Source organism: Microtus oregoni, unplaced genomic scaffold (genome assembly GCF_018167655.1).
Source record: "Microtus oregoni isolate MIOR12 unplaced genomic scaffold, Mior012 000018F_ref0000195, whole genome shotgun sequence".
Taxonomy (NCBI): Eukaryota; Metazoa; Chordata; class Mammalia; order Rodentia; family Cricetidae; genus Microtus; species Microtus oregoni.
The window spans coordinates 32,671,091-32,695,413 of NW_024543077.1; the positions used below are offsets into that span (position 1 = coordinate 32,671,091).

General features: G+C 47.3%; 1 protein-coding gene across 4 annotated transcripts in view; it reads left to right on the top strand.

The window, feature by feature from the left end:
* The first annotated feature begins 498 nt into the window (after positions 1-498).
* The window catches only part of LOC121458982 (NGFI-A-binding protein 1), a 37,808-nt gene continuing 13,983 nt past the window's right edge, over positions 499-24,323 (top strand). For 3 of the 4 annotated variants that reach the window (XM_041668430.1, XM_041668433.1, XM_041668432.1), the window contains exons 1-4: positions 499-623; positions 8,858-9,692; positions 20,470-20,603; positions 21,955-22,006. In XM_041668430.1, coding sequence (XP_041524364.1) covers positions 8,877-9,692; positions 20,470-20,603; positions 21,955-22,006 — 1,002 coding nt within the window. In that variant the 5' untranslated portion in view covers positions 499-623; positions 8,858-8,876. Of the gene's footprint in view, positions 624-843; positions 982-8,857; positions 9,693-20,469; positions 20,604-21,954; positions 22,007-24,323 lie in introns of those variants that run through there. The other variant, XM_041668431.1, reaches the window with a different exon arrangement.

Here is a 24,323-nt window from a genome sequence, read left to right on the forward strand (position 1 = left end):
CGCCGCTGTCCCCCCCCGGGCGCACACACACCCGGGCTGGCGGGGCGCGGGGCTCGGCCGGCCACGCTGTCTGCTCCACCGCGGCCGCTGCATCCTCCTCCCGGGCCCGCGTCCCCCCCGCGCGCCCACCCGCGCGCTCCCAGCTGCCGTGGGAATGGGCCTCCCCCGGGACCGCGCCGAGCCCCAGCCCCTCCGGCCCCCACCCCCGCCCCGCGGCCGCCCACGCCGGGATCTGCGTCACTCGGCCGCGCGTGGGCGGGAGCCGGAGCGGCGAATGGAGCAAGAGCGGAATCTCCCGATGTGACAGCGCGCCGGGCGGGAGGGGGGGCGGGGGCGGGGGCGGCGGAGGTGGCGGGGGAGGGCGAGGCGGAGGGAGGGGCGGCGGGAGAGGCCGAGGGAGGGCGCCCGGGGCCGCCGCCGCCTCCCGCCTCCGCCTGAGCCTCCGCCCGCGCGAGCGCGCGCGCGCGCGGCCGACCGAGCGCCGTCGGGGCGGGCGGGGGACGGAGCGCGCGCCCACCGCGTCCCTGCCCCCCTCGATGGGCGCGGGGGCGTCCCGGCCGCTGCAGCCGCCGCAGGAGCCGGGCTGAGCCGTCGTCGCGCAGCGCGCCGCAGCCGCGGGCCGCGTAGGTACCGGGCGGGCCTGGGGCAGGAGCGGGGGGCGTGGGGCTCGGCGGGGCGGCCGCGGGCGGGGGGGGGGTCGGTGGGGGGGGACGGTGGCGGGGGGCGCGCGCCCGCCGCCCGCGTGGGGAGCCCGCGCCGCCGCGATCGGCGACTTCCTAAAAGTGCCGCTCCGTCTCCGTTTTCTTCCTGTTATCCGCCCCTTCCTACTGTAGTTCTGTTTTCAAAGCGGAAGGAGAGTTTTGCTTGGAAGTGGCTCGCAGAAACTTGGCACCCAGGTGCAGGGAAGCGAGAGTCGCCGAGCCTCTGAGGCTGAGTGGGGAGTGTGCAGACACGTGTAGGACATAGAAGCTTTGGATGCAGGTGTGTGGCCTTCTGGGGACAAACACCGAAGTCCGGTCCAACCGGAGATGTGCAAAGAGGCTCCCGGGGGTGTAGAGCTGGACCGTGCGTTCGTAGGTTGCGCAGACCAAGTTTTGCAGCCGGCGACCAGGAGGAACCATGCCCTGGCTCAGGGAGGCTTGGGAATTTTTGGCGTGTCTTGTTAATTTACAGTTTGATCCGAAAGAGCTGGTTTGGAGTAACTTGTCACTACTGATTGGTTTGCCAGTGACGTGCCTGCCAACTTCACGGAGTGCAAAGATCAGAATCTCTGAGGGAGATTTCTGGGATCTCGTTTAAAAATATTTTGGCAGTTTTAATAGGTAATATTAGATTGCAGAGGAGCCGGATTTAAAATAGATTAGTCACATCCGAAATGCCTCGCTGTTTTGTACACGCAGCGAATTACCCTTTTAAAATATTCACTTTTTGAAATTTCTTCCTTTGTATAATATGTTATGATATTTATAGTTCATGTTCCGGTTTTAGGAACAGATATCGGAGAGAGGATGTATAGGATGTTTTGGGTGGAGGCTATCTTCCTGAGGGTGAAAGAGCTGCCTCATGCCCTGCCTGTGTGCCAGGACAAGTGACTTTGATTGGCGGATTCTTCCTCTACCTTGCATCTTTTTGAGACTTTCAGTTCTGCCATAAAGATGCTGTTGAGCATTTGTAGATGGGCATCAGGGTCGGCTTTCTTCATCCCTGTTGTTTCCAGTTTCGATATTGGAACGTTACATCTTGAAAGAAAATAACCTCAAGGAACGTTAAGGAGATTTTTGGTTGTGTGCTTTTACATTTTTGACTTGAACGTTTTTTGCTTAACCTGCCAATTCCACTACTGAGCACACTTTTTTATCTCCTGCCGCTGAGCCTCCTGCTGTGTGGGACTGTACCAGTAACAACTGGAAAGAAAAACTCCCGGGCATTGGACCTTTTATTTCATTCTGTCCCTTTGATGTGACTGTATTTCAGATGGCAAATTCTTAAAGATATAGCCGATACAGGAAATTTTAGTGAGCTATTATGTCTAATAAATTACATCAAATAAATAAACTAGTGTAATTGCATCATCTTAGCTAAACTACAAGTTTTCCCTTTGGGTTGCTGGTTCGTGGCAACCACTGCCCTATGGAAAGCCTAGCCTTGTTTCCTCTTTGTTATTTAGACCATCAGCTAAAGCACTTCATATTTTCTTTTGCTTCAACTGAAGGACAAAACGATTTATTAAAATTTGCATTGTAGATGCTTTGAAAGAAGAAATTCTAAAGGGAGGCAGATAGTGTTTCATGAACAAATTTTAGAGTCCAGAATGGTTGGATGGAAACAAGTGTGTTAGAATTTTGTGTTTGGCGACTTAGAATCTGCCCTAGAGTTAGTCCTTAACTTTCATGGTAATAAACCTGGTTTTGCCCCCCCCCTTTTTTTTTTTTTGAAAAGCTCTGTATTTGACATCATGTGAAGCTGTGTGCTGGATACCACAGGGCCACCATCTATTGGCTAAAGATTATGGTCATGTACAGCTCCTTTGTGTGTGCCTATTTCATTGTGGATTTTATCAACCATAGTACAGAATAAAAGACAGCCTCTTGAGTATAATGTAAGCTCACCGGCTGCTTTGCTTGGGTCTCTCCTGTTTCACGTGCTGCTTTTGATCCCTTGAGAGGTAGAAAGGAGTCTAGTGTGATTATTATAGTAAGTGCAAATTTCCTCTCTGGTCTGACACGTTCAATAACTCCTCCAGTGGTAGAATATACTCTCTCGTCTTGGTAATGGAACAAGAGGGAAATTTCAGAAGTTGATGCTGGGGGAAAAGCACTAATGTTCATCTTGAGAATTCTCACAGCTAAAACGTATCATTAAGCTTTCAAATAATATGTCATCTTTCAACGCACTGTATTTAGGGGCTGTGTATTAATTTACATGGTGCGTTAGTACTTCTCACAGAGGAAGGTCGGAAGACCGTCGGGTTTCTATGTGTCTACGTTTTGCTTGCGGTCTGCCCAGCTTCTCTTAATGGCTGTCGTGTGTCACCCCCATTGGCTGAAGAATTCTCAGCCATCATGTAAGATGTTAGTGTTTGTCTGTTGATAGTAATGTGTAGTTGTTGAGTAACCAAGTGACTCTGATTTATCTTTTTCTAATTCTCATCCATGTGTTTTAACTCACCCTTCGATGGCTCGGGCTGAATTAAAAGGAATCTCTCGAAAACCTGCTCCCGGTTTTATTCAGATAGGAGGGAAGAATCCATAGGGACAGACACTTTAACGTTCCCAAGTTAGCATAAATTCATAGCTACGTGAGCAATAAGACCTGAAATTGTCTTCAGAGCTACCACTGTGGGCCCGAGAGTGTAGCTCATGGTAGGAGCGTATGCATGGACGCTTCTGGCTGGCTGTCCAGCCTCCAGCATCAGCAAAGCCCAGACAAAGTGAACACCCATCACCCCATGCTTCCTGGGAAGCACACGGGGACTGATAGGTCTCCAGGAGAGCTCTGCAGCCTTAGCCCATGAAAGGCAAGGAAACCACAGCGAACCACAGACACGTTCTGGAGTCCGGTACTGGAAATGAGAAAGTGCCGTCTCCTACCGGCTTCTCCTTTCCCAGGCCGAACTTTGGAGTCTCATCGTTTGCTGTGGTTGCCGTTCCCTTCTCCCAGGCCTCTCTGCTTCCAAGCTACACTTTGAAACTCGCTGGGGCTTCAGAGGCTTTAAGGCCCTTGCCCCCTTCCTTTCTAAAATTTCACTTGTGAGGACAGCAGACCTCACTTAGGTGTTAAGAGATCAACAGTCTAATGGGGTTAGTTCTTCTCTCTCTGTCAGTGACGCATGAGGTCTTCGCTAAGGTGTTACTTGATGTTTCCCAAGAGGTGGTTATTAACTCTGAAACCTTGAAGTGAAAATTCACACTGTGTTGCGTAAATAAGTCAGGCCTTACCAAGGTTTTGCTCTTGGTCCCGAGTCTTCTGGACTGCCACAGACTTCCAGAGAGCATATCGAGTATATATTCACAGGTGCTGAATGTGTATGTGCCAATCATTCTTACAGCACTGAGGGAAAACACTTAAGAAATAGACATAAATCTGTTAAAGGCTAGCGATGATTTATGAGGTGCTTGCTATTTATTTGAAACACACCGTTTTGGATTTTTAAGAACACAGGCAACATGACCCAGAATCTCTCATGATCAAACTAATTTTTAAAAAAAAAAATTAGATTTTTTTTAAAAAAAAATTCCAATCCAAATTCCTACTCCCTCCCCGCCTCCCATTCCCTTCATACCCTCCCACCCCACCCCCATCTAATTCTAAGAGAGAGTAAGGCACATTGCTTTGTGGAAGGTCCAAGGCCCTCCCTACTGTATCTAGGCTGAGCAAGGTATCCCTCCAAATAGAATAGGAGAACCCCAAAAAGCCAGTCCATGCAGTAGAGATAAATGCCAGTGCCTCTGCCAGTGTCCCCTCAGTCTGCCCCAGCCATGCAACTGTCAGTCACATTCAGAGGGACTAGTTTGGTCCTCTGCTTGTCGAACTAAATTCTTAGAAACCTCTGACTTGGGGGTGACGTCATACATGTCATCCGTTACAGTTCTGAGCATGTGCAGTTCCTCGGTGCCATTCATCCCTTGATCTCTTGGGTGAAGAGTTGGTCAGAGTCTGCAGCGTAGCCCCCTGTGAAAGCAGACTGTTTAGGATGAGTCAGTGAGGATGACGGAGCAGGATGTAGAAGAACATGCTGCTGCTGGATTGGTCGTTTCCTGGGGCAGACAGCAGTTGGCTGAGGATAGCCCTCAAAATACGAAAGGAGGCTGCTGAGCAGAGACGGGCTCAAACATTGGGCTTCACGCTATAGAAGTCTGGAAATAGTATTCCACATAGAATGCTTTGCTGAGAATAAAGGCAAAGATGAACAAAACCCAGTTCCTACCCTCAGGGCTCCAGTAACCAGGGTAGTACCTTGTTTTTAGAGCACGTTGTTTTAGAGACGGAAGGCAGGTTTAGGTGGGGTGCCCACAGGAGTAGTTTAGATTGCTTGTCTCAGGCAGTGGGGAAATTTGCAGAGAAGAAGGAAAACCTGGACTTGCAGTGAAGGGGCTGGGCAGCGGGCAAGAAGCAGTAAAAACCAGGATTGGTGCTTGGGGAAAAGAAAGGCTGGGGCTGATGGAATGGTCTAAGGGCACGCAGATTCAAAAAGAGAAATGGAGAAGGCAAGGATGAAACATCTGTATTCATCTGAGAAACAGGGAAGTTAGTGCATTGACAAAGACTGACGGGGTTGCAAAGAACTCATCTGGGAATCTGGAAAGCTGGAAGAAGATGAGACCATAGCCCTGTTTGGGAGCACACCAGGCAAGGTTTGGCAGTCCTCGGGTTTGGCAGTCCTTGGGTGATGCCAAACTCCAGTCCATGGGCAACAATTCAGGTTCATCATCCTCAGATATTTCAGACATGAGAATCACTTTTGAATATAAAACCTGCACCCACTCAGGGTGACTTTTAGTATTGTTCATTGACACTGCGCTGAACGTTCTCAAAGTAAGACATTAAATCGGTCTGTATCTTACGAAATCAGAAAAGTAACGAAAAAGCTTCATTTTTACTTTGAGATCTCTTTGTAGGGACTCCATATTCTATTCATGAATTACCCTCACCAAGCCACGGGTTATGAAAGTATGGGTAATGACCCCGTGTAGGATCATGTACTTCAGTGCGTGGGGTGGTGAAGGTTTGGCAGTAGAAAATGGTTTCTGAACTCAACAAGAATCCGATAAATAAATAAAAGATTTAGTATTCAAGGTGTTTCTGGCTGGACGGCCTGTATTGCCTCCTCCTTCTCTACGAAGGCCTTGGTTTCCGAACACGCAACACACACACACGTCACTCTGTCGAGCTTTCACTCCACGCACGGGGCACCCGCGAATGCGACCAGAAACCGCTTGACTCACACTCGAGACTATTATAGGTTATGAACTACATTGTTTTGACTGTACATAAAACGTTTTCTGCTTTTATGGAAACAGCTCGGTGGCAGAAAACAAAGACTCTATTTTTCTGCCGTCATTCCGTAGTGGGTTAGTATCTAATTAGAGCGTCTGTGGATTGATTATGTTAGGGTGCTTGGGTTTAGAAGTCGCTGTTTTGAGTTGCTGACAAGTTTTACAAACACAAAACTTTATTAAATAAAATTTGGCTTCAGATTGGGACGGGATTTCTCACAGTGTCCGAAGTGGCCCTGAACAGAATGCTGCCTTTTCGTTTTACATATTTACGCGAAAGCCTCATACGCAGCATGGACGGTTGTGAAATAAAAATATTGATCAGCTCAGGAAAATAGTGCAGATGCTGTGTGTCCTGCCACTTCGCACGCTCAGACAAAGCTTCACTCTTCACGTAAAGACAAGCACAGTCGCCTCCTTAGCTTTTCATCTTTAATAAATGTAAAATTGCACGCTTGCTAAGGAGCTGTTCAAAGGCTTCCTTATGATTTTATTATCAGAAAGTGCTCGGTTTGTATAGTCTTTTATATCCTACACTGGTGTCTCTTTCACTATTCCGCGGGAAGGCGTGGTAAGTAGAAGAGGTTCAAGAAATCCTGGTCAAGCCATGGGCACAGATTTGGTGACTGCCCGCCATAACAGTTGACCGTCTGGTGTAGGACAGATCATCAAGACACATCACGGCAGCCTGGGAAAAGAGACGCAGTTCAGAGCTCTCAGAGACGGCTGTGGTGTCCCCCCACACCTGGACATCTCAGCCTCAGAAAGGCTGAGGCAGGGGGACCACCTGAGACTAGTCTAGCCATCATAGTAAATTCCCTTCCGTGCCAACATCTTCAAAGAGCGTTTGAACTTAGGATGCAGTAAGAGAAGACGGGAGAGGAAATCCGCACGCCGTTACCAGAGTCAAATGAAAACATCTCAGGGCATGGCAAGCCACCGGGAGATTACGGGAAATCCCTGGTGAAAAGCCAGAAGTCCCCTGAGATTTTGGGGTAATCCAGTGGGTCCTGATGCTGTGGACTGGAAGCCCACGAAAGGCCCCCTCTCTGTCTTACCCTGAGTTGTCAGCCCCAGGCATGGAAGATCCTGTTCCCCTAGCAGACAGAGTAAGAGGTGATCTGTGACCAGACAGCTGCTCCTTTCTCTCAGCACAGCCTGGGCCAGGCAGGTTACCGATGCTACTCAGGGATGGGCCACCGTGGGAAACATTGTGTGAGGTTACCGTTCAGTGAGCAGTAAGCGTTCTAGAGCTAATTCTGAATTACCTTTTCCTGCTTTGAAAATTCCTCTTTTCTGACGCTGTGTTCTTCTCGCTGACTGAGGCATAGGGATCGCATAGGCAGTAGGTTACCTTTGGGAAACAGCAGGAATGATGAGTCAATGCTTTCTTTAAGCCGCCGAGGCTCCATTGGTGCTCATGGTGCCAGGTAATGTGGCTTTTAGCTGAGTGGATATATTGTATCATCAACTGCCTGTCTGTATGGCTGTTAGGACCCTTGATACCCAGCTCAGAGAGACCCAGGCAAAGTTTACATTCAGCTAATTTGACTTTCATCGGATGGTTACCAATGTCGTGGAAGCAGAAAGTCTCATAGGAGTTTTAAATCGAATCAAGTAACTATGAAGTCGTGGGCTTTTAAATGATCGCAGCGGGCTTTGACGGAGACTGATGCAGCCTTCCTGCAGGAAAGCTCAGGGAGAAACCTCTTCTCCCCGCTGTGGGTGTGGGTCTCTGGAAAGCCTCCTGGGACTCTGAGCAGTATGTCGGTCTTTCGTCTGTTGGTTTGGCTTTGGAAATGTACCCTTGTCCCCATCCTCCTTTCCATTGTGAGGTGCTTCCCCCAGTCCGCAAGGACTTTCTCTCAAGAGCCAGGAGGCTTGGTAAAGTACAGGAGAAAGGGTAAGACTTGAAAGCTGCTGGTTTGTAAAACCATTGCCTCAGAAGACTACAATCTAGGTTTCAAGTCTTTTGGGTCCCAAGATCCTTTTGTGTTTTTATATTTGTCTAACAAATACTCATTTTTCTCATTGCTATAAAAAGACTAAAATGTTCTGTTCACCTTATTGTTATTGTGAACTGTTTCCTCTATCCCATGATCTGGAGAAGAAAAATGGCGTGAGTTAGCATAGCACTCAGTAGACCTTGTGAAGCTACCATCCTCTTACGGAAAAGACTGCATATACATGCTTTTCTGTGTGGACTTTTTTGTAAGAGGAGGGGGCTGCTTGTTCTTTCCGGCTAGCTTACACCAGAAATAACCACTCAGAAACTATATTAATTAAATCACTGCTTGGCCCATTAGCTCTAGCTTCTAATTGGCTAACGCTTATATTAATTTAACCCATTTCTCTTAATTGGTATATCGCCACGTGGCAGTGGCTTACCAGCAAAGATTCTGCATGTCTGACTCTGATGGCTCCATGGCGTCTCTTTGACTCCACCCTTCTTTTGCCCAGCATGCAGTGCAGTCCTCTCAGCCTACACAAACTCTGCCCTATCAACAGGCAAGGCAGTTGTTTTATTCTTCTTCATCACCATGTCTACACGATGAAGGGAAGAAAACATAAAAGCTGAGAATGTAGGCTAAACCTGGCAAGCGTTGGTCTGAGTTCCCAGTCTGTGTTTTATCGCCATTTCCTTTGAGAGCATAGGGTCAGTTCAGCAACTGACTTTCTGAGCCGAGTGCACAGTTAGATAAAGTATGCATGTCGGGAGATAGCATCCATAACTATCAACCGCTTTGCAGATGGGTCGCGTCTTTTTCCACCTGTGTTGTCTATCTCTATCTCACAACGTCTCAGCCCGATGATGGAGCTCGAAGCAATTGTGCTGAGCCTTCTCCCCCTTCTTTTTGTAGGTTAAGCCCATCCACAGTGATGGCCACAGCCTTACCCAGGACCCTGGGGGAGCTGCAGCTGTACAGAATATTGCAGAAGGCCAACCTGCTTTCTTACTTCGATGCCTTCATCCAACAAGGTGGCGATGACGTCCAGCAACTTTGCGAAGCTGGAGAAGAGGAATTTTTGGAAATCATGGCGCTCGTGGGCATGGCAAGCAAGCCCCTTCACGTTAGAAGGCTGCAGAAGGCTTTGAGAGACTGGGTTACCAACCCTGGCCTTTTCAATCAGCCACTGACTTCCCTTCCGGTCAGTAGCATACCTATCTATAAATTACCAGAGGGGTCACCAACCTGGCTCGGCATATCCTGCAGTAGTTACGAAAGGAACAGCAGTGCGCGGGAACCCCATCTAAAGATCCCGAAGTGCGCCGCCACCACGTGTGTGCAGAGCTTGGGTCAGGGCAAGTCGGAGGTGGGAAGTTTGGCGCTGCAGGGCGTGGGCGAGTCCAGGCTCTGGCAAGGACACCACGCCAGTGAGAGCGAGCACAGTCTCTCCCCAGCTGACCTGGGCTCCCCGGCTTCCCCGAAGGAGAGCAGCGAGGCTCTGGATGCTGCCGCGGCGCTCTCTGTGGCCGAGTGTGTGGAGCGGATGGCTTCCACGCTGCCCAAAAGTGACTTGAACGAAGTGAAAGAGCTGCTCAAGAACAATAAGAAGTTGGCCAAAATGATTGGTCACATCTTCGAGATGAGCGATGATGACCCACACAAGGAAGAGGAGATTCGAAAGTACAGCGCCATCTATGGACGGTTCGACTCCAAGAGAAAGGATGGCAAACACCTCACATTGCATGAGGTAAGGAACGTTTTGGGTGGGTGTGGGTGAGCCTGTGAATGCCTGCGTGTGTGTGTGTGCGTGCGCATGCTGCTGTTTGCACGCTGCTGTTTCCTGCAAGGAGTTTGCTTATGGTTTTCAGGGGAGGAGCAGCCCTGAAAATACCAAAAGTGTGACATCTAGGGTTATATAGTGAGACCCAAATCAAGATAGATGAAAATTTCATATAGTTTATGGACATAAGCCTTTGTCTTATATAATGCTGTTTCTTTCCCATACGGCCATTCTTCCTTTGGCATTCGCTGTTTTACTTAGCTGTATCTGTTGATCTGGTCCTGTTTGGCCGAACTGAGTTTGGTGTCCCTCAACGACATGGACTATATAAACTGGATAGCCCTACGATGCTGTCTGCCGCCCAGAAAAACAAGTACCTCTGTCCTCTTGTGTTACAGCTTTTCTGGGTTTGGTTCGGTTTTTAAGGTTTTGGTAATTTTACACGTTTCCTTCCAAACAAAATTCTAGATACATTTATCAAGTTTCTTTTTTTTAAAAAAAAATGCGTTATTTTGATTAGAACTGTTTTACTGTATAATAGACTTGATAATAGTTGGCATATTTATACTAATGGGACCTATGAGCGGTACAGTATATGGTTTTCCCTATTTTATAATAGATCTTTTACATTCCTCAGTAAGAAATTTTGTGATTCTTTTATTCATGTGTATTTTCTTGTTTGGTCAGATTCTATATATGTTGAATGTCTTTATTGCATCGATTTAATTTTCTTCTCTGCTTTAATGGTATGAGTTGATGTAAAAGAGTATGAGAATTTTTTCCTCCTCACTACCCTTTTAATGGCTATCACTGGTTGATTTTTTTTTTATGTTAATCTTGTTTTCAGCAGATTCACCCTCTGGTGAAGTTTATGACTGCAGAATTGGTTGGCGAGAATGGCTGATCTGCATGGTCTCTTTTGGAATTAGCATAAACAATTATCGGGTGTTACCTTGTCTCCTGGTTCACAGGCACCCTTGCGCCCGAGGGTTGGGGTGCTCTTCAGTGCCTTTTGAAATCACCTGTCAATGAATAAAGGTATCCAGCTAGAAAGCCGTAATTAGCAGGGAAAAGGTGAAACGTGCTGGGGATTTCAGCTTCGCACTTTAACCTAATCTTTTATATGATATTTAACGTTTTACGGATGAAGCACAAAGCTGAGTAAAAATCCCATACTTTCCTCAATGTCAAAGTAACTTTTACAAGATGACTTTAATAACCCTAACCAATTTCACGATGAAAACCACCCTTCCTTAAATTAAACAATTCGAGAGAATCATGTTTTTGCTAGGCCTTTCCTGCAAAGGCCTTTGTTTTTGCTTGCTCTTGCTTCATAGGTGTAGATGGTCTGTAAGTCCTGAGGCCGTCATAAGCCGCAGATGAGCAGTGGGTGCTGGGAGATGAGGGCGGAGCTTTGGGAAAGTCAAGTGTTGTGTGATGGGAGAGGAGGGCGGAGCTTTGGGAAAGTCAAGTGCTGGATGATGGGAGATGAGGGCGGAGCTTTGGGAAAGTCAAGTGCTGGATGATGGGAGAAAGGGGCGGAGCTTTGGGAAAGTCAAGTGCTGGATGATGGGAGAAAGGGGCGGAGCTTTGGGAAAGTCAAGTGCTGGGTTCTGGGAGATGAGGGCAGGGCTTTGGGAAAGTCAAGTGTTGTGTGATAGGAGATGGGGCGGAGCTTTGGGAAAGTCAAGTGCTGGATGATGGGAGATGGGGGTGGAGCTTTGGGAAAGTCCTCTGGCCTCAGAATTTCCCTTGGACAGCTCTTGTTACTTGGGGCTCAAGTGTGTGCATCTATCAGAACACTGTAGATGGGGGTAGAAGTTAACAAACCCAGTCCCCGGCTCTCTCAGACCTTGGAGGGCACTGGAAATCTGAAATTAATGAGAGACTAGAAGGTAGAAGTGCCGTTGTGGCCTTCCAGGCATTATGAAAATATTAGCTATATAAATCAGAGAAAGGCCTTTTAATATTTATAGATATCTAGGATAAAAGAATGCCACCTGTTTAGCTTCGGTTTCCACATCAGGAACTATGTGACATCCTTGGCTCTATCTGTCTGTTCTGAAAGCTTTCTTTGTAAAAAAAAAAAAAAAAAAAACAAAAAAAAAAACAAAACAACAACAACAAAAACCTTTTGATGCTTTTGTTTAAATTTTTAGTTAGTAGTGGTGAAAACTACCATCTCCGATGCCAGGGGGAAATGTCAACCCCAACAAGTCCGTAGAATTCTTTTTTTTTTTTTTTTTTTTTTTTTTGGTAAACATGTTTGTATTTGTTCCCCCAAAGCACTGTGTCCTCTATGGTGAAGAATTATACAATAGAGCATTGTTCTGTAGCTTTAGGTGTGTGCATGTACCACGCGCGTGTGCACACACACATGCACACACACACACATGCACGCACACACACATGGTGCTGGGCAATGGCAACACAACCACTCACATTCTTGGTATAGGACAGGGACAGCCCAGGTATGGCGTTAGAGATTTTGGCCGGCGGAAGATCTCGTCTGTCCAGAGATATATAGTAGGGGACAGGAGCGGGTAAAGAAGGCGGGCGGCATGCTTCAGATCTTGAGTCAAGGGATGATGAGAAATAACCTGGAAACTGGAAATGACAAGACAGGAGAGCATTCAGGACTTAGAGCGCCATGAGCTCATCCGAGGCTCCCCTGCCCTACGTTTGTCGCTGGTCCAGGAACTGAGAGCTGCCGGGTGGAGAAGCTCATAGATTACAGTTCTGTCAAAACTGTGGAGACCAGGCTGCTAAGAAGTCACCAAGATCAAGCCCCAGGCCTATAACAGTGAGGCCAGCTTCAGTCAGGTGCCAGCACAATATAAGAAGCCAGAGCGGAGAGGCTTCAGAATTCCAGCAGCCTCGGTTTGGAGCCGGAGCCCTCCCAGACAAGAGCGTGCTGTGCACAGAGATGCTTTTCCTCCATGCTTCCGCTCAGAGGACATGGTTTGCAGCACCTGACACTTGAAAAGAGGTGTTGGGTTTTCCTTGGATGGCTTTAAGAAGTTAGTTGTAGGACTATTAAGGTCGTCTATTTCTTCTTGAATCATTTGGTGAGTTTACGTTTTTCTAAACATGTCGATTCAGGTCATCTTCCAATACCGGCACATAGGTAGTTGTAATTTTTACCTAAGCTAGTTTATAAGGTCTCTCCCCCACCTACCACCCTTGCCCAGAAATTGGACAGTTTTTCTCTGAGAACTGCACGACAGGGTCAGTGGGCCAGGCCAGCCTGCCTCCTGTTTTGTATTGCAACAGCCCATGCTTTTTTGTGCAATGTCAATGGTTGTCTTTAAGCTACAATGACAGAGTTGAACAGCCGAACAGCGTCCGGCCTATGAACCCTAAAATGTCCCTCTGTGTTTTCCAGAAAGAGCTTATTGGATCTGAAGAAGAACTTGTTATCTTAGTGGAGGTTTGGGTTGGGTTGTGTCCGCAGTCTCCTCTAAATTAAACTGGGTTGGGGTCATTAGTGTTCGTTATTCTTATATTTCCGATGTAACCCGTGGTGACTCTGTGTTTTCACCGGGCATAGATTCATTAAGTTTTTGATATTTTTTTTATTGTTTTCTTTTTAAGATTTGACTCACGAGTTATTTAGAATTTGCTGTGGTTTCTAAACATGAGTGAATCCCCCCCCCACCACCACCACCACTGTCAACTTTTTTCTAAGGGTTCCTGTCTAAATTACATGGTGGTTGGTTCTCCCCACTGTGAAAATCCTGGAATTTGCACTGAGCCAAGAAGGCCTGGTGCAGCTCCTCACCCGCTGGATCATCTCACTGGCCCTGTTTGTGGTGTCTAATTCCTTTGACTAAACCCATATTCCTAAGACCTTTTAGAAGCCCCTGGAAGGAAGTAGCTCTCCAGAGCAGTTCTTTGGTTTTGCTTCTACGAGTTAACAGAAACCTGGGGATAAGCTCTCAGCCCATGAGACCCATAGTGTGAGTGAATTATGGCTGGAGGCCTGCGTGAGAACCAAGAGACTTGCCTGCTGGCTTTCACATGGCTCTGAGGCTCAAGGCGGGCCATTTTCCATAAATGTCCCTGGGTAACAGCTGACTTGGAGCTTTACGGAAGAACACACCTTAGGACTCCTCACTCTGGGGAGCACCAAGCTTCACCCCTTGGTCCTTTCCTACACATTCCAGCCTTGTGAAGATGAAAACTTCTCATCCAGTCTGGACACTGCATCCTTAATTTACCTACTCTTTGAAGTACTGCTGTCTTCGGTTTGTGCTCATGTGCCTTGCTCTTTTTCTGGCCCACCGAGCATTTGAGCATTTCAGGTAATGTCCCTGCCGTCCTGCCTCCTTCCCTCTCTGCTTGCTTTACTCAGCAATTTTGTTTGTTTATTGGTTTGTTTTGGGTTTCCCTTGCATCTTATCCCGACGAAAGCAACTTCAGAAGAGTTTGATTTGGCTCGTGGTCCACGAGTGGGAGTCATGTTGGGGAATCAAGGCAGCAGGCACATATACAGCCGGTCATATTGCATTTACATCAGGAGATTGCCTTTACTGTACAGAGCAGTGTACAGTCTTGGGCACTGGTTCTCAACCTTCCGAATGCCACAACCCTTTAATACAGTTCTTTATGTTGTAGTGACCCCCAACTGTAAAATTATTTCATTACTACTTCATAACTGTAATGTTGCTACTGTTATGAATTGTAGTGTTTGGCAGAGAGGTTGAGAACTGCTGATCTAGGATCTCAGCCCAGGGAATGGTGCCCCCCACAGTAAGCATGCCTTCTAACTGTCGTAGGGGAAGACAGTCCCTTATAGACACACCCAGATTTTATAGACATTTCCCAGATCTCGTCAACGCTGACAATTGAGATTAATCATCACAGTTTGTTTTGTTTGGGGGGAAGGGGCAGTCATGGCCTTTGTCCTCTTGAAAGTCAGAAGACAAAGTCCAGTTGCCTTTTGAGCCTCTCTGTCACCCAGCATTTGCCAAGTGTTTTTATGTCAACAATGCTACATTGACAGTTGTAATGGTCTGCTCTGTCCCTTTAAGAGACAAGTCACGCCCACTCCCCACCCCAGTGTGCAGAGGCAAGCTGATCTTTAGCCTCCAAGAGGCAGCTTCTGTCTCTCTCTTCTCCCCACTTCTCCCCTCCTCTTCTGTTTCTCTCTCTCTCTCTCTCTCTCTCTCCCCTCCCCTACTTCCCTTTCCCTTCCATAACCCACTAAATAAATATCCAACCTCACTCTGCATGGCATGTCTATCCATGTCTCTGTCTCTCTCTTGCTGTGTTGCTCCCTACCCTGAACCAGCCGCCTTTGGAGACCTGCGGTGGTCTCACGGCGTGCCCATCTGTCTGTCTCTCCTCGTGGGACTGGCTGCCCCATCGAGATCTCTCACCCACCATGCGGCTCCCTGCCTGGGACTCATGGGCTGTTGCAGCCACTTGGAGACCCGCAGCGTTTGACCTTACTTTTACCATTACTACGGTTAAATAATTCGGTCGCTAGTGATAAACATGTTAACGGCAGTGAGAGGAACAGTCGCAGAACTGGTGGACCACCTTTTTCTGAAGACGAAGATGGCTGAGTTGTTTCCGGTTCAGCTGTAAATGACTAAGAGCTCATCTTCGAGGCGAAGATAGGAATGGAACCTTAGGATGTGGGGCTATGGAAACAGGAAGCGGGAGAGATGCATGAGCCTGTTGTTCGAGGAGCACAGCCCTGACCGTTACTCTGGAAAAGCTGCAGTGGTGGCACTCAGCAGCAGCCAGCAGTGCCCGCGACAGCAATTGCAGTCTTCTTTAAAAGTCTTAGTCACGGATGTGCTAATGTTATGCCCAGTCCATGGGGACCCCAAAAGGCCACCAGGGAGACAGACTCACGGAAATGCAAAAGCAAGGGTTTTTGTGTGCGCATTACAAGCCGGCAGGGACCTCCGTCATCACAGCAGCGGCAAGAGGAGGTACCCAGCCCTTCTGGGGGCATTATTTAAAGACAAAACCAGAAAGGTTACATTAGCAGGGGGTGGGGTGATGGGTTCAATTCTGATTGGCTGGCATTTGTCTGGGGGTGTCCTGGTGAGAGGCGATGGGTGTGTGCTGGCAGGTGATTCTGTCTACAATGACTGGAACGTTAGGGATTCCTTTGGATGGTCTGTTCCGGGGTGGTGCCTGGGTGATCTCCGTTCATGGTCTTTCTCGTGGTAAACTACTGAGACTCAGGCCTCTGTGGAGCTTGTCTCGCCTGGGTCCTGCACTAGCTATTGCCAAGTAGAGGCCACGGAATCTGGGGAACACTGACAGACGGGCTGGAGGGGGAGACTGTGACTTAGCTTCTTGCTCCAGTCTCTCACCAGGAGGGTCCTCTAGAGCAGGGAAAGTTCCGCCTTCTTTTCCCGTCCGTTGGTGTTGAAATTCCATGACCGCGTGTTACATTGTTTGTCCTATAAGTTTGCAGAAGGTACATAAAACAGTTTTCGGTTTATGTTGAAAAGTCATTTTCTGTGGTTGTATCTAAACTAGTAGTTCTGCACGTGAGTAACCCAGCTATCTCACTGGTAATCAAGAGCTTTCCATAGCCATTTAGATTTACAAGTATAAAAAACGGCTACCCAGAAGGCACTTTGAGAGGGGTCCTGTTGGCCACTGTAGCGGCGGGCATGCTGGGCCTGCAGGTCACGCGTCATTCTGTAGGGTGTATTTCCCTTTAACCTTCAAAAGCAGGGGCCACGTGTAGTGGCTCACACCTGTATCCAGTGCTGGGCGGTGGAAAAGGAGGAGCAGGAGTTCAAGGCCATTTTCTGCTACTTAGAGAGTTTGAGGCCAGCCTGGACTACACAAGACCCTCAAAAATAAGACAGAGGAAACGTTTGAGGACGCAGCTGATCCTGGATGCTGCGTTAGGAACAGGAAGGCGACTGTTCTTCTCTTGCCCTGGTGCTCAGCTCAGCTGTGAGTTCCCCACAGGACATTCAGCCTTGCAGTCAGCAGGAAGGCATACCCTCAGAACATGTACTGCAGTGCAGTGGGAAATCCAGGGAGGATGGTGGTAGACATACCAAACACATGATTCAGACGTCTGTGCCATGCTACGTACCAAAACACATGATGTCAGACGTCTGTGCCATGCTACGTACCAAAACACATGATGTCAGACGTCTGTGGCATGCTACATACCATACACATGATTCAGACGTCTGTGCCATGCTACGCACCAAAACACATGATGTCAGACGTCTGTGCCATGCTACATATCATAACACATGATGTCAGACGTCTGGGCCATGCTACATACCATAACACATGATGTTAGACGTCTGTGGCATGCTACATATCATAACACATGATGTCAGACGTCTGGGCCATGCTACATATCATAACACATGATGTCAGACGTCTGGGCCATGCTACATATCATAACACATGATGTCAGACGTCTGGGCCATGCTACATACCATAACACATGATGTTAGACGTCTGTGGCATGCTACATATCGTAACACATGATGTCAGACGTCTGGGCCATGCTACATACCAAAACACATGATTTCAGACGTCTGTGGCATGCTACATACCAAAACACATGATGTCAGATGTCTGTGGCATGCTACATATTAAACACATGATGTTAGACGTCTGTGGCATGCTACATATTAAACACATGATGTCAGACGTCTGTGGCATGCTACATACCATAACACATGATGTCAGACGTCTGTGACATGCTACATACCACAACACATGATGTCAGACACCTGTGTCATACTAACACACTGTTCTGGGTGGATTAAATGCTAACACGGGAGAGGTAAGGTGGGCTTAGGGGAACCTTGAAGTGTTTCTAGGGAAGGAAGAGTTTCCATGCGTGGCACCTGTGGTGGTTTTTGTAAGAATGGCTTCCATAGGCTCCTACAGGTGTGGCCTTGTTGGAGGAAGTGTGTCGCTGGGGTGAGCGTTCAGGTTTCAGAGGCCATGCCAGGCCCAGATGTGCTTGCTCCCTCCCTCCGTCCCTCCCTTCCTCCCTCCCTGTCTTTCTCTCTCCCCCTCCTCTTTCTCCCCCTCTCCTCTCTCCCTTCCCTCTCTCCCCTCCCTCTCTTTTCCCTCCTTCTCTCTCCCCTTTCTCTCCCCCTCCTCTCTCCCTCTCTCTTCCTTCCCCCTCTCTCCCCCACCTCCCTCTCTCTCCCATCCCTCTCTCTTCCCCTCTTTCCCTCCGTCCCTCTCTCCCCTCCCTCTCTCTTCCCTCCTTCTCTCTCCCCCTCTCCCTCTCTCCCTCTCCACCTCTCTGCCCTTGGTTCAGAATATAGCTCTCAGCTACTGCTCTGGGTACCCTTGAGTACCGCCATGGTCCTGCCATGATGATAATGGACTAAACCTCAGTACTGGCTGACTTTGTGTCAGCTTGATACAGGCTACATCATCTGAAAGGAAACCGCAGATGAAAAACCCCTCTATAAGATCCGGTTGTAGGCAAGCCTGTAGGGCATTTTCTTAATTAGTGACTGATATTGGAGGGCCCTGTCATTGTGGGTGGGACCATCCCGGGCCCGGTGATCCTGGGTGCTGAAGAAGGCAGACTGAGCAAGCCGTGGAGAGCAGGCCAGTAAGCAGCACCCTCCATGGCCTCTGCATCAGCGCCTGCCTCAGGGTTCCTGCCCTGTGTGAGTTCCTGCCCTGACTTCCATCGGGGATGAACTGTTACCTGGAAGGAAATGTAAGTGAAATTAACCCTTTTCCAGGGTTGCTTTGGTCATGCTGTTTTATCCCTGGCTGAGACACCCTCTGAAGTTGTAAGCAGTTAAATGCCTTTTTTTTTTTTCTATAAGCGTTGCCTTGGACATGGTGTTTCTTCACAGCAGGACTAAGACAGCATCCAAAGGGAAGACTATAAGGCTGTTGAAAAACGTAAGAAAAGAGACCTGCACCACATATGATTCAAAGTTAATTCTCAACTTCCTAAAGTCCAAACGAAACACCGCAATAGAAGAAACTGGCGTACCTCTAGCAATAGACCTTAGAAGTAGACGTAGGAAAGGATTGATTTCTAGTCAGATGAATGAAAACCGAAACCAAATTCCCGTTACATACATGAAGTAGGTAAAGGTTTCTGTTTTTATTTTTTTAAAGGGAAGCAACACGGGGCAGGACTCGAGGAATAGTCTCCCTGCGAGTGCCCATGGTATCATTTTAGAGAAGTTTTATCTAAAGGGAAACTGTGGTAGGGCATAAGAAGTTAGTAGGGGGTGGCACTGTGGCTCAGTGTCTTGAGAGTGGCATGCTGCTCTTGGAGTGCCTGAGTCTAGTTCCCAGCACCCATGTCTGGCAGCTCTCAACTTAAGGGGACCTTACACCCTCTTTTGGCCTCTTCGGGCCTCTGCACACATGTGACGTATACTCAAGACAGGCACGTATAAATAAAGATCAATCTTTAAAAAAAATTTTATTAAAACTTAGTATGTTCTATGATCCAACAAGTCCATTTGTTGGAGTTTATGCCAAGTAAACTATTAGATATGCATGCAAAGATGAACATTTATGAATGTGGTTTTCTGCTGTAATACGTGAGGGACGGGGGTTGCCTAGGTGAGGCTGGGCTAAAGAATATATTGTTCTTCCCGGAATGGCTTGGGTGTGTGTAGCAAAAATAAAAATAAAGGATTTTAAAATCCAGTGATGAGTCAACAATATTCCCTGTGCATAGAACCCGTATCAGGTGCCGATGTAAACATACCAACTTTTCGTCATAAACCATGGAAAAACATAAAAGGAACAGATTTGCATAAATGGAAAAGGACTCTAAAGGTTTTAGTGCAGAGAAATAAGAGAAGTTATTAGCAATGAGGGTGAGATGCCAGGGGAGAGAGAAAAGGTGAATTCCTGAACTTTCTAATTAAAGCAAAAACGAGAACCAAACACCTCTCAAACCTCCTGTGAGAGCCTTTGAGGGGTGCTGTCTCCCCGAGGCTGGAGACAGAGCCTTTTGTTGTCCAGACGCACCCGCCATGAGCGGTGGGTGGCACAGAATTAACGCCGGGTCTGGCTGGCACCAAGCCCTCCTTCCTGCCACTGCCCACACTGTGATGGAGAACGTCTCTTGCTTTCTGGAAGAAGTGTGGCTTATCCGCCAGTAGCTCCCTGCATCAGCTTGGCAGAACTCTGGAGGACATGCAGATTTGTTAGCGAGTTCCTGTGCCGTTTGAAGTTTCAAGCACAGGTGTCTGACCAGCCAGCGATGATGCTGGCAGTATTTTCAGAATTACTGAATCAAGTCGATATAGAAAGTTAGTCTCTGCGGCGTCACTTCTCCTGTGCCGTACTGACTCTTCACCACAGTGCTGTTGAAGTTAATCTGATGAGTTCTGCATTAGGAGTTTTCATGTCCGCTCAGGTGAGAAATTCAGCCAGCTGCGTATATGTTTAACTGAGGAAAGATTGTCACCATTTCAAAAATCAATTTTGTAGGGTTTCTTCCATAGGAGAAATAAGATGTAGACTATTTCTTTATCATTCATAAGCTGCCTAGTCAAAAATACAGAATATGTAAATGCAAGTAGGTAAAAACAAGATAATTATGTCGAATTGGTTGGTCTCCAGAAGACAAAGCCAGCTGCCCCTTCTGCAGTCTGACACGGGGATAATGGAGCTCTCTGAGTTACTTCTTCCCGTAATGATGTGAATTTTTCACCTTAAGTGAAGCATTCTATTATCTAGTGAGATAGATATGTTTGTTTATTTATTTATTAGTTATTTATTTTTGGATGCTCAGCTCACTGTTAACGAAGCGGCCGCCCAGCTTTGTGTGAAGGACAACGCCCTGCTGACAAGAAGAGATGAACTTTTCGCCCTGGCTAGACAGGTTTCTCGAGAAGTCACCTACAAATACACTTACAGGACCACCAGGTACGTCGAGGATGGCGCATTTGCACACTGGGTAGGAACAGAGTTTGAGACATTGTTCATGGTTAACATATGAGTGTTCCAGAAAAGGTAAGATATGATTAATACAGAATTAAACAGTGCTAAGTCACTTTTCAAAACATTGTTCAAAGAAATTTTTTTAATTAAATTATTTTTAACTGGCTCTTAAAAGCATTAAAAGTATCTGTATCAATGGATACCATTTGGTATTGGAATACATGTATGCATTGTATGATGTTGAAATCGGTTGTTAAATCTACGCATTCAAGCACTAATCATGTGTTCTTAATGAAGACATCCCGAAACCTTTCTCTGGGTTTTGAAATAAACTGTATGTAATGTGTCCACAGCAGCCCACTACGTGGTGGCCACTGGGCCTTCTGATCTTAACAGCAGGTTTTGATTTTGTGTAATCCTCCTCTGTGTCTCCACGTCTGAAAGATTCGGTCTCTAAGGCTGTAGTGTTCTGGCCACAGGTAGACATTCTCTCACCCAGACCTTTGCTTTGAGTGTGAAGCTGAGGACACATGGACACACTCACGGACAGCCGGGCTTGGTGGTGGCCGTGAGGAAGCTGGTTCCTTTGCTGGTGTGTAAGAAGACGAGATCTTCCTGGCACAGTCCCCTTCTTGGGTGGATTCCTGTTTGTAATGTTTGGTTATTGGAAATAATGCCACAATAAGTAAAGTTGTGTTTTGCCTATTCCAAGATACACTTTTTACATTTTAGGGCTTTTTTTTTTTTTTACATATAAGTTAGATTGACTTCTCATAATTTAGTTGGCGAGAATACATCAAGGTGAAGCCTTGAAGCATGGGATGCCCTAGTGCTGACGGGCACTATGGCCTACGCATGCTAGTGTGACCTGGGATAGCTCCCAGAAGGGAGACCGAGTCAAGCAACAATGTCTGAGGTGTCGAGAGATAGGCATGGCCCATCTTATTTCATACGCCTCGTGGCCTTTGTTTCAAATGACCATTTTTATCGTGTTACCTTAAATGGTTCCTGCTGAACTCTTAAAGACACATATCCCTTGAATATTTTTTCCCTTTTCTTTGTTTTTTTTTTTTCCTGTTATATTGTCATGAAACACTGCTCTCTCTGGTAGAGTTCTCGAGTTTACAATATTTAATATTACTTAGATATCCCCTAATACTGACTTGGAAACGATGAGACTGTGTCTTCTTCGATTATGTCAATGGTTACTGTATGTCATTTCTCATGTTGTCGTTTCAGAAGTAAATACTCCTAGGGAGCGTTTCAGACCGAGCTCATTCGGGAATGAAGTTTGCTGCGGTCTCAAGCTTTCTCTCTCTTTCTCCCTTCCCTGCAGGCTAAAATGTGGCGAGCGAGAAGAGTTGTCTCCGAAGAGAATTAAAGTGGAGGTATGGCTGCATGGAATCTATGTGTGTGCTAATAAGCTTTGCTTCGTGTATAAGATCACCCAAAATAATGTAAGATCTTCTTAGTTCAGACAAAAAAGAGTGGCCCTGCCATGTAGTAAACAAACAAAAATTACAGAATCGTAAAAGCGATATAGAATTTTGTTACCCTGAAGTACCTGTGGTAATCTCAGTGAGCAAACCAAGATTGTTTTTTTAAAAATGTTTTTTAGACTTTATTATTTCTGTTTAGGTGTGTGGGTGGTTTGCTGCATGTATGTCTATACATCACACGTGTGCAGGGCCCATGTGGGCCAGACAAGGGCATTGGATCTCCTAGCACTGGAGAGTTGTGAGCTACCATGGGGTTTCCTGGGAATTGATCCCAGGTCCTTCAAGAGCAGCCAGTGTGCTGAGCCACTGAGCCATCTGTCCGGTCTCTCCCTGTTCCCCCCAGGAGATTCTTAAAAGGAAACTGTTATTGACTAGATTGATAGCTGGTTTATCCGTGGTTGGTTTAGTGATCAGTGTCTTACAGACTTGTAAGTCTTCACTGGTCAAATGGCTTTTCTTACCATCTTGCTGCAAGTCGCTCAGGAGCCGAATGCAGCACTTTGTATTTTCTGAGGGAACTGACAGTTGTGGAAACATCACGGTACTTCAAACGTTTCTCAAGCGACCCTGGTTGAGACTGTTATTGTAATTTTAACTTGTAAATGGTAAGGTGTGGAAATTGAGCAAGAAAAGCATAGCTCTTTTCGGATATTTGAAAACAGACTTTCCATTACTGTGTTATCCTTGCCTGTCTGTGTGGCAGAGTCCTTTTTTGCTACCAAGCCAGAATTATCTTGTGAAAACATAATTTTTAATTGCTTAAACCCTCCCAGATCTGGTGTAGGAGGTCCTTCTGTCTGTGTGTTGCTTTTATTGGTTAATGAGTAAAGAAACTGCCTTGGCCTGTTGATAGGGCAGAACTTAGATAGTCAGGGAAAACTGGACTGAATGCTGGGAGGAAGAACGCAGAGGCAGGGGAAGCCATGGATCCTCCGCCAGAGTCAGACATGCTGAAACTTTGCCTGTAAGCCACTGCCACATGGTGATACACAGATTAATAGAAATGGGTTAAATTAAGATGTAAGAGTTAACCAATAGGAAGCTAGAGCTAATGGGCCAAACAGTGGTTTAATTAATACAGTTTCTGTGTGATTATTTTGGGTCTAAGCTACCCGGGCGGCCTGGAACCAAACAAGCGACCTCCTTACTACACAGATCTGTGGCCCTCATAATTGGGCTTCTGCTCTTGGCTGCCTCCCGTTGCTCCTCCCACTCTTCCACCTGCACAGACTGACAAAGGTGCTTACCGGGCTCCCTGTGCGTGGCGTTTGCTGCCCGTCCCTGGTTTATGCCTGAGCTTTCTGACTCTCTCGCCTCCAGTTCAGGGGATGGGGCTTGTGTACCCCAAATCAGGCTCTGACGTTGGCCAACTTTTTTTCCTAGCACGTACGATTACTTGGAACTCTAGGATGTTTATGTTTAATTCGGGGCCAGTCTGCCCTGCTGGAGATGAGCAGGGTTCTTGCCTGGGGGACAGGCATGAGTAGCAGCTCGGATAAGACAGTGAGGGACTGTGGAGAAGTAGCTTCGATTTCTCAAAGCTTTGCCCTCAAGGGAAAGTTCTCGGACGAGTGTTCTGTTCCCAAGGGACAGTTCTCTTTTAAGTCATGCTCCTTGTTTGTCGTCTTGGCCTGGTGTTCACTGTAGAGAACTCTTGGAGATGGGCTAGCCTCAGGAACCACTCGGGAGGTCTGTTGACATTGTCTAACAGGCTGTGTCTCCAGGCACACCAAGGTAAGGGCCTGGAGAAGATCCTTGTAGGTTTGGCTTGCCGCTGCTACTGAGGGGGAACAGGTGAACGCAGACACTGCCCGGTATGTGCTGTTGGGCCGTTCACACCCCTAGCCATGGCTGCTGCAGAGAGAGAGGCCTACCTGTGTCTCCTTTCAGCATGGGACCTCGATGTGGTTACGACTCGGTGTGCTCTTCATGTCAGCCCAACTGTTCCACGCTGAAATTTGCGGTCATGGCTGATTGGAGCTGCCGCTGTTTCTTGACCTTCACAGTGTCCCTGAGCTGAAACTTCTTCCTACAGTTTATCATGAGAAACTTGAGTATTGGGTAATTGCATTATCTGTGAAATTTCAATTCCTTGAAAGACATCTCACTGGAGATAATTTAGCTGGATAGTTCTGTTTGGTGGGCTCATCATTTTTTTAGGGTCACAAAGACACTTGAATAGTTTTCTGTTCAGGCTTAAAATGAT